The 10,592-nt window shown below is 34.0% G+C and overlaps 1 protein-coding gene and 1 pseudogene across 1 annotated transcript; both read left to right on the forward strand.

The window, feature by feature from the left end:
* The first annotated feature begins 2,519 nt into the window (after window positions 1-2,519).
* Window positions 2,520-4,673, forward strand: LOC125838624 (uncharacterized; annotated as a pseudogene).
* Window positions 4,674-7,711: 3,038 nt separating this feature from the next.
* LOC125838577 (probable WRKY transcription factor 40) lies at window positions 7,712-9,677 on the forward strand. Its single transcript, XM_049517633.1, has 4 exons — window positions 7,712-7,913; window positions 8,005-8,313; window positions 8,496-8,612; window positions 9,347-9,677. Exons 1-4 carry the CDS (start codon window positions 7,839-7,841, stop codon window positions 9,605-9,607), a joined length of 762 nt encoding a protein of 253 aa, XP_049373590.1. The 5' UTR covers window positions 7,712-7,838; the 3' UTR covers window positions 9,608-9,677.
* The last annotated feature ends 915 nt before the right edge of the window (window positions 9,678-10,592 follow it).

A 10,592-nucleotide genomic window follows, 5' to 3' on the forward strand; every position in this document is an offset into this window, starting at 1 on the left:
AATAATAAAATTTATAAGGTAGACGTGGAATTTGAATAGTCAATTTCACTCGTAGGACACTTAAAACCTTGATGCGCACACATATATTGAAGTAGCTTTGTAAAATTAAGATATGACTATACATGATTTAGGGAAAAAGCATGAGTTCACATAAATTCATACTCCTCCACCTAAAAATGCATGTTCATCATGTTGTCAACGTGGTTGTTATGAAATGGAGAAAGAGCCTTTTCCGTTTTTATAAATGTTGAGGTGAATAAACAAAGAATTTGCTGGCTAGCTCATTCAATCAAGGAAAAATGTAATGATTTTTTGTTTGCAAAATGAAAAAGAACACAATCTTAGTAAAACTAACATCATGTGTTCATTTCACAACTTGAACAAAACACGTTTATTTTATAATGATTTTATCTACAGATTAATTGTGTTATTTTTTACTAGCTTTATTATAAAAAAAAGTTCACATTACTAACATTTAAATCCTAGGAAAACGTCACTATACCTACGTCATCCTGTTATTACGTGACTTACGTGTATAAAACTTATTTCAAAATGACTCTAGAAATATCAAAGACTTTATTAGGTAGCCACAAAAGACAACTAATAATTGGAAAACAAAGGACATTAGCTCAAAGGTTATACCGCGTATGATTTTTCTTTTTTAAAATATCATGTAAGACTCATGTTTAAATAAAAAAAAGTGACAAATCTTGTTCAACTACTATGACTTTGTCCTTCTGTTGATCTGTAATCTGAGTGGACTAATCATGTCACACTCTCCATTAAAGTCTATATAGGAATTTTTTTATTAATCAAAAGCGGGCTTCATCAAATTAGATTTTGAGCTTAATTCATATTTTATATGAGATCATTTTCATCAATATCCCCTCTCATACCCTAGATCTAGAATTTGGGGTGTATTGTTCAAATATTAGCTGTAGAAGCCTTTATTCGAGGGTGTATTGTTCAGTTCGGAGTGTGATATTCTAGTATTGAGATTATATTCACAATTTCTCCTACAATCTGGGGGCCACATTGAATTCCTTATGGATTGACTTTGATACTATCAGAATTAGTTTTTGGCCCTAACTTACATCTCAAAACCTATTCAAAGGTAGGATGATTGTCCAGACTTTGTAAGGAGCCCAAGAGTTTCGATTCGTGGGATCATTCTTATCAACACCTTCCCCTCAGCTCAAACCCGAACATTTTTTATCTGCGGTTCACTGTTCAATCCAAAGTGTAACATTCAAGGATTGAGAGTATATTCACAACCCCTTAGAATGTCTAAGTGTTGAGGAATTAACAACCTGTACAGTAGTGCTTTAGCTTAATTCTGTTACAGGTTAGTTAGGCTGGAGTTAGTGGTGGTTAGCTGGTTCAAGTCGGTTAGTTAATTCTCTAGTTAGTGAGCTTAATTCATCTATAAATAGGACTAGATATTTTTCCTTTTGTAAGTTCTATAAATCAGTTTCCCAATTCTATACAATTGGAGCTTCTCTCTTCTATGCATATACTGTTTGATTGTTCCTGCATATCAGTAAGTAGCAGATTCTTCATTGTTGTGAAACTTAACATGGTATCAGAGCTTCGTTAGAGTCGATTTAGGGATTTTCTTCAAGGATCATTGAAAATCGAGAGATTACTCTTATTTCATATCCATGGCGATCAAAGATAGCAGTTCGTCGGTGCGTAGAAATCTCACTATCGATCAACATCATACACTCTATTTGCATCCTTCTGATGCTCCTAACTCTCTTTCAATTGGTATGCCGCTGGTCGGGATGGAAAATTACACTCTTTGGCATGAGGCGATGAAGCTTTCACTACTCACACAGAACAAATTGGGGATTGTCGATAGATTTGTGACGCGCGATACATATGGGAAGACGCATGAGCATCTGTGGGATCGATGCAATGCAATAGCCAAGTCATGGATCATGAATAATGTCAGCCGTGATTTACTTAGCGGAGTCCTATTCCGATTGAATGCTTCTACTATTTGGGAAGATTTGTGCAAACGCTTCAATAAGGTAACAACTTCCAAAATGTTCCATTTACATAAATCCATCGTCACTCTACAATAGGGCACCTCCTTTGTGTCTGTTTTTTATTCCAAATTGAAAGATCTCTGGGATGAATACGACTCACTCATGCCACCACCCTGTTGTGAATGTCCAAAATCCAAGGATTTCTCTGCACACTTACAATATGAACGCTTGCTTCATTTCTTATTGGGACTTAACGATGGTTATAGTCATGCACGCAGCCAAATCCTCATGAAATCTACTACTCCTACTGTCAATCAAGCCTTTGTAATGATATTACAAATGAAAGTAAAAAACTAGTTGCTGGAGCTAATTGTGGTTTGACTGAGACTGTAGAACCTGGAGTTTTTTTCTCAGCTAGAAACACAGGACAAAGGCCTACACGAAACTTGCATATAGAGTGTGATTTCTGTCACATTCATCCACAGTAGGGATTCATGTCGCAAATTGATGAAATGTGACTATTGCCACATGTCTGGTCATTTGAGGGAAAAATGTTACAAGCTGACCGGCTATCCTCCTGATTTCAAATTGAAGAAGAAAAATCCTATTGTGAGTGGGAACTTGGCATATGTTAGCAACAATTTTCCTCATGATGAAGGAAATTTTGTTTCCACTGGTCCTATGAGTCATGCTAATGTTGGTGGAAATTATGTTGGGCCCTCGACTAGTGTAGGTAGTCATTTAGCTCATACTGGAAATTCGGTTGTTTGTTCTTTTAGATCCAATTTTTCTATACCTACATCTGGGAACAACTTCACTAATGTACCCATGATTGCTCCACAACAACAATCTTATATCAGAGAAATGTTAGATCATTTTTCACCTGGTAAGGCCAGTGCTCATATGACAGGTATATCTTTCTCGAACTCAATTACTAATCCTACTTGGATAGTCGACATGGAGGCCACTCATCACATGGTTGGTAATCATTAATTGTTGGTTGATAATGTTGAAGTAGGCTGTGCAGGTCAAGTTCAATTGCCCACAGGGGCTTCTGCACAGATCACTCACACAAGAAATAGTTATCTTGCTGGAGGTGATGTCCTCAAAGAGGTCTTATGTATCCCTGATTTTCAGTTTAACCTTCTATCAGTCTCTAAGCTCACAAGACAATTGAATTGTTGTGTTTTCTTTTATCCTGATTTTTGCACCTTTCAGGACCTCTCCACTGGGAGAGTAAGGGTGATTGGTAGAGAAAAGAGAGGTCTCTATATTCTATCAGGATTGAAGAATAGTCGAGACACTGGACAAAGGAATATTAAAGACACTGGACAAAGGCCACTGGTTGCTTTTACTTCTACTTTTGATTTAGCATTATGACATAAAAGATTAAGTCATATTCCACTAGCAGTTTTAAGGAAAATTTCAGCATTTTAGAATAAGTGTATTAGCACTTTAGATCACTGTGAAGTCTGTCCCATGGCAAGGAAGATTAGAATTCTTTTTCCACATAGTACTACTACAACTAATGTTCCCTTTGAATTGATTCATATGGATGTTTGGGGTCTATACAAAGTTACTACTTTTAATGGAATGAATTACTTTCTTACTTTAGTTGATGATTACTCTCGATGGACATGGATTTTTTTATTAAGGCTGAAGTCTGATGTTACTGTTGTACTTAAATCCTTCATTGCCATGATTACCAATCAGTTTGAAAGAACCATTAAGGTGTTTAGATCAAATAATGGGACAGAGTTTTTCAATACTTAGTGTGCAGAATTGTTTTAGATCCATGGCATTATTCATCAAAGTTCTTGTCCCTACACCCCCCAACAAAATGGTATAGTCGAGAGAAGGCATAGACATATCTTTGAAACAACAAGAGCAATTATGTTTCAGGGTCATTTTCCACCTAAATTCCGGGGTTGTTGCATTGAGGTTGTTGTACATCTCATAAATAAGGTACCATCATCTATCCTTGGAAATGTGTCTCCATTTGAGATGTTGTATGGGAGACCACCTATTCTGGATTATCTAAGAGTCGGTGGCTGTTTATGTTATGCTACTTTGCTGCCTAGACATGACAAGTTTGGTCCTAGAGCAGTTAAGGTTGTATTGCTTGGTTATGGTACTCTTCAGAAGGGGTATAAACTCCTTGATTTTGAGACAAAAAAAATGTTTATCAGCAGGGATGTCACTTTCCATGAATCCATCTTTCCATTTCACTCTTCTTCCTCCCAACTTACAACTGATTCCCCAACAACAATATCCTGTCCATTTTTTTTTCCTGATTTCGATGAACTAGCTATTGTTGTTAATCCATTTTTGGATCTAGTTGTTTCTCCTTTAGTATCCTCTACTTCCACATCCATGTCCTCTGATCCGACTATTTCTCCTACCATTCCACATGAGCTTAACAGAAGATCAGCAAGGTCTCTTAAACCTCATATTTGGATGAAAGACTTTGTCATAGGATCTAAAGGTTTTTCTGCTCGTTCCTGTTTAGATCCCATATCAGATGTCCTATCATATGATTTTGTTTCCCCTACTTACCAAAGTTTCCTTACAAAATTTTCCTCAATTGTTGAACCCACATCATATGCTCAGGTTGCTCAAGACCCTAGGTGGATAGAAGCTATGCAGACAGAGATCAATGCAGTAGAAGACAATGGTACTTAGGCTTTGGTTTAACTACCTCCTGGGGAAAAGGGCCATTGGTTGTAAATGGGTCTATAAAATTAAATACATAGCCTCAGGAGAGATAGATAAATTCAAGGCTAGGTTGGTGGCTAAAGGGTATAACTAACAATAAGGCTTGAACTATCAAGAAACATTTTCTCCAGTGGTGAAGATGGTCACTGTTAGAGCAGTTTTAGCTATAACAGCATCTAAGAATTGGGATATTCATCAAATGGATGTCTTTAATGCATTCTTACAAGGAGATCATGAAGAAGAAGTCTATATGACCTTGCCACAAGGTTTTTCTGATCAGGGTATATCTCAACAAGTTTGCAAGTTACTTAAGTCACTCTATGGCCTTAAACAAGCTTCCAGGCAATGGAATTTAAAACTCACTACTTCTTTACTCTCTTTTGGGTTCACTCAAAGTCACCTAGACTACTCTTTGTTCATCAGACATTCACATGGAAAGATGGTTGTTGTTTTGGTATATGTTGATGATCTCCTCATCACTGATGATGATTTAGCTATGATAGAGGATACTAAAGCTAGCCTGCATTCCAGTTTTAAGATCAAGGATCTTGGTTGTCTTAGATATTTTCTTGGCATTGAGTTTGCCAGAAGCAAGGATGAGATTGTTATACATCAAAGAAAATATGCCCTTGAGCTCATCTCTGATCTAGGACTTGCAGGGGCCAAATCGGTAGGTACTCCCTTGGAGTTCAATATGAAATTCACCACTACTGAGTTTGATAATCACACTAGGCTTACTGGAGACACACATGTAGATGACATTGGTGCCTATCAAAGACTTCTTGGCAAGTTTTTGTACTTGACGAATACCAGACCTGATATTGCCTTTGTTGTGCAATGTTTGAGCCAATTTATGCATTCACCTAAGACTTCACACATGGAGGCTGCACTAAGGTTGGTTAGGTACATTAAAAGTTCTCCTGGCACTGATGTTTTATTGTCTTCACACAACTCTAATGTACTAGTTGTCTATTGTGACGCTGATTGGGCAGCATGCCCAAATACCAGGAGATCTGTCACTGGATACATAATGAAGTTTGGCTCTTCTCTTATTTCATGGAAGTCAAAGAAGCAACTGACTGTTTCAAGGACAACTGCTGAAGCTGAATACATGAGCTTAGCTTCAACAGTAGCAGAGATTGTTTGGCTTACCAGGTTGTTCAAAAAATTGGCTGTTGATCTACAATTACCTATCCCACTATTCAGATAGCTTTAAATCCAGTATTCCATGAAAGGACCAAGCACATTGATTTGGATTGTCATTTTATCAGAGAAAGAATTCAACAAGGACTTGTGCATCTGCTACACCTTCCTTCTTCTGAACAACTAGCAGATGTATTGACTAAAGGACTCACTCACATACAACATTCCTACTTAGTTTGCAAGCTAGGCATGAAGAATTTGTTTATAGCACCTAGCTTGAGGGAGGGTGTTGAGGAATTAACAACTTGTACAGCTGTGCCTTAGCTTAATTCTGTTACAGGTTAGTTAGGTTGGAGTTAGCGGTAGTTAGCTGGTTTAAGTCGGTTAATTAATTCTCTAGTTAGTGAGCTTAATTCATCTATAAATAGAACTAGATATTTTTCCTTTTGTAATTTCTGTAAATCAGTTTCCCAATTCTATACAATTGGAGTTTCTCTCTTCTATGCATATACTGTTTGATTGTTCCTGCATATCAGTAAGTAGCAGATTCTTCATTGTTGTGAAACTTAACACTAAGAATTTCGTATCATAATATATCTGGCTTTTATACCATGTCTAATTAAATTTTGGCTCAACTTATATCCCAAAAGCTAACTCAATGAAAAAAAGATTGTCCAAATCTTATAAGGAATTCAAAATTCTTTTCCCCGTCTAACTGGGGGATCATTCTCATCAACAGACTTTGTGTAGATTATTTTGGATGTTTTTATGTCTTTCTTACTTAATCTAGCTCTAATTAATTGAAATAATATACATCATGAAATATTTTTAGAATATCCTATAAGATATCCTAAGCTCAAATAGCTTTATACTAGCTAGTAGCTCGGAGTAGTTAATTATTGTCAATTTACTAGCTAGTTCCATTTGATTTGCCACTCTAATTTATAATATAGTCAATTAAAATCTAGAATAGTTTAACTACTTTTTTCTAATACGCGAGAAAAGACTTCGAAGAAAACAAGCAAAAATCATCAGAAAAGGGTGCAAAAATTGAATCATTGTAACATTTACGTCATTTGGGTGATGCAAAATGACGTTACCTCTTCTTGTGAAAATGAAGTCTTTTTCCACGAAATAACCTAATATATTAGACTCTAGATTCTTAGTAGGTCCCTTTTTAGTTTTTTTAAGATAAAAATCATCCACTCAGGCTTTCATCGTGATGGGTTTTGGATCGAACTCCTACATTATTTAAGCAAAAGAATACAAAAGGGGATTAAACCTTACATCTAGTTACAATTAGTTGTTAAAGAAGGACAAAAGTATGTGATGGTTAACGAGATGAGTAGACTCTTTATAAGGTTTAGACAATTAATCTTCTACTTTTGAGCTAGTTTTTAATGTGTGAGTTAGACCAAAAATCTAATTTAACATGGTATCAGAGCATGACTCATCTCACCCAATGTTGGGCACTCAAAATTGAAATTAAAAATAACATAAGTCCCGATGGTTAATGAGATGAGCGGATCCGGACTTCTTATACCAAGGGGATGCAAAAGGGTGAGAGGGAAGCAAAAACTCCGATATAAAGGTGTGTAAGATAGATAAAAGAGTCTACCATTTACGTGAAATGGCCTAGACATACTTAAATAAGCCATAAGCAATTCTTGATCAAATAAAAATGAAAATTGACCAAGACCTGAATATAGACTATCTTGAAAGTAGTACATTTCACTTTCACCAAGTCTTTCTAAATGGTCACCTCCATAGTGAAGTCTTTTAATACGCAATTACTAATACTATACTTTTATATACCCTCAATTTCCTTGCACTTTCCCTTCCATCCCAAGACTAAAAAATCAATTTAACTACTTCCACTTTCTCCCTTATAAATACCAATCTTACCCAATTCCTCTTTTCATTCCTTTCATAAAAACAAAAATAAAAGAGAGAAAAAAAAAATTAAAATTAGATTCCATAGACACAAGTATGGGAAACAAGTCTTTTTTTATTGACCTTAACACAAACCCCTTATTGCACAACATCAATAGAAGTCCGATACCGGTAAGTATATTTATATTATTGTGACAATTGTGTTACATCTTGAAAATATGACAGATTATCCGCTATAACACGTAATTTGATTTTTATGTAGCGTGAGACATTGGATGAAGAATTGAGTAGGATGAGAGAGGAGAACAAGAAACTAGCAACAACGCTAACAAGTTTGAGGGAGAAGTACAATTCTTTGCAAACTCATATAATTGAGTTGCAACAAAAATACTCTACTCATGAAGAAGACAACTCTAAATTATTATTATCAAGAAAAAGAAAGGCTGAAGAAGAGTATTGTGTGAATAATTCACACATCAATTTTGAAGAAGCATCACCAAAGAGGCCAAGAGAAATCACTACTAATATTTCAACTGTTTGTGTTAAAACTACTCACTCCGATCAAACCTCAGTAAGTTCAAAAAAAATTTCGTAACAATCATCCTCTATAACAACATTTTACTATATAATATCTATGTCTTTTGTAGAATCAATCGTTTAACTCTTTATAACAGTCATCCTCTCAATTGAACACAAATAAAGTATCATCCTTTTCTTAATATATATATTCTTTTCTTGGTCTGCTTTATACAGGTGGTGAAAGATGGATATAATTGGAGAAAATATGGTCAAAAAGTGACGAGAGATAACCCTTCTCCAAGAGCCTATTTTAAGTGTTCATTTGCACCAACATGCCCAGTCAAGAAAAAGGTTAATTAGTTTACTATTCCCGTCTATTTTAATTTTCGTGCTTATTAAAAATAATTGATTCAAAATAATTATCATTTTAAAAAATTAAAATATTTATTTTCAATTTTACCCTTACTCAATAAATGAAGAGAGATATTAATGAAGTGAAAAACAGCAAAATATAAAATTAAATTAAAATCAAAAAGTAAATAAAGATAATTTATTCAAATTATGATTTTAGTTGATTCTCCCTCTATTCCATATTATTAACTGAATTTATGAGGCAGTGTACACATATTAAGAAAAATATTCAAGAATATAATTTAAATATACTTTCCATTAGTGTTTTTTCCATTAGTACTTATAACTTATCTCCTAGAAAATATCAAATTTCATTATAGAAAAAAACAAATATGAAATTTTATTTTTTTTATCATTTATGTCGAACTTTGAACACTTTAATTATTTTGAACAATAAAAAAAGGTCTAAAAATTGAGTTAATATAAATATGAAAAAAAAAAATTTAATCATTTATGTCGAACTTTGAACACTTTAATTATTTTGAACAATAAAAAAAGGTCTAAAAATTGAGTTAATATAAAATAGAGGGAGTATTTTATTAACGGGTGTGTTAATAAAAACATGACAAGTAGGAGTAAATGCTTGGAAAAGGATGTGTTAACTTTAATGTTCCCACCTAACATTTATTTAATTTTGTGTTGTCTAATAATTATAAATGAAACTCAATCTATAGGTACAAAGAAGTGTTAAAGATGCATCAATTTTAGTAGCTACATATGAAGGGGAGCACAACCATCCTCAACCATCTCAAGCTGAAATAACAGTGCCATTAGTCAATACAACAGATCCAACATTTTTGAACAAATTTATGGAAGACATCAACACAAATTCACTGCAACAACAATATTTAGTCGAACAAATGGCGTCTTCGTTGTCCAAGAATCCTAGTTTTGCAGCTACAGTTGCTACAGCCATCTCAGGATTACTTTTTTGAATATGATTTATCTTTCAAATGACACAAAATTACTGTTTGTTGAGAGGATAAAATGGTCATTGTACTATTGGAGTAACATATTAGTTGTAGTTTTTAGTTAGTTGCTCATGAGATTTAGTTAGATAATAATGTATTAGTGTAGAGAAACACCATGCGGTATATATTTTCTATTTGCTCTCTCAATCTTTAACTTCTTTGTTACTCAATGTTTGGTTTTGAATCTTTAAGTGTTAGCATTAGCTTTATGTATTAGTAGTACCTTGTTTGGTGTACTTTTTTATGTTATGTACATTAGTTATACGCTCTATTGTGTATTGGAGAGTGTATTACTAATATCATGGATTTATAGGTATTAATAATACAAAGGATGCATTAGCATTTTAAAGACACAATTATCTCTCTAAACTCTTTTTACATCTTTTTCACTTTAATTGTGGAGGATATTTTTGTAAATAAATTTTATTTTTTACAATACATGTTATTTTTAATACACCAAATCAAACAATGCATAAGAAATACTTGATGTATAACTAATGCAAGCATAATTAATACAAATATTACTAATACAAGTATTGTTAATATACTCTATTTAACATTATTTTTATACACTCAACTAAACGACCTTAAAGAGTTTGAGAAGAAAGTCTCCTCGTGAGTCACCTCACTTGACTTTGGCTAATTTTCTTTTTTCATGATATTATTTCTTAATTCACATAAAATTATTTAAAATTCATGGAATACTTTCAACTAGAAATCCAAAACGATCATGTTCCTTCCGAACAAACACTTCCTTCCAACAGAAATCAAATCTGTTCTGAACATATGAGTTTGCACATTTTCATCGCATATTTTTGGCAATTAATAGCAAGGTTTACCCTCTGTTTCTGCATATGATTATTTGAACTTCTTCGGCATATTTTCTTACAAATAAGAATCGAGCGTTTGCATGATTGTGTAACGACTCATCCCAATAGTTATGAGTAGG

This window comes from Solanum verrucosum, unplaced genomic scaffold (assembly GCF_900185275.1).
Source record: "Solanum verrucosum unplaced genomic scaffold, falcon-dt-bn FXZP01000182.1, whole genome shotgun sequence".
Lineage (NCBI taxonomy): Eukaryota > Viridiplantae > Streptophyta > Magnoliopsida > Solanales > Solanaceae > Solanum > Solanum verrucosum.

Excerpts from the sequence above, each read along its gene's own strand:
- LOC125838577 (XM_049517633.1), top strand. The coding sequence starts at position 7,839 with ATGGGAAACAAGTCTTTTTTTATTGACCTTAACACAAACCCCTTATTG. Across the intron at positions 8,314-8,495 it reads CTCACTCCGATCAAACCTCA|GTGGTGAAAGATGGATATAA; the intron begins GTAAGTTCAAAA and ends TGCTTTATACAG. Across the intron at positions 8,613-9,346 it reads CATGCCCAGTCAAGAAAAAG|GTACAAAGAAGTGTTAAAGA; the intron begins GTTAATTAGTTT and ends CTCAATCTATAG.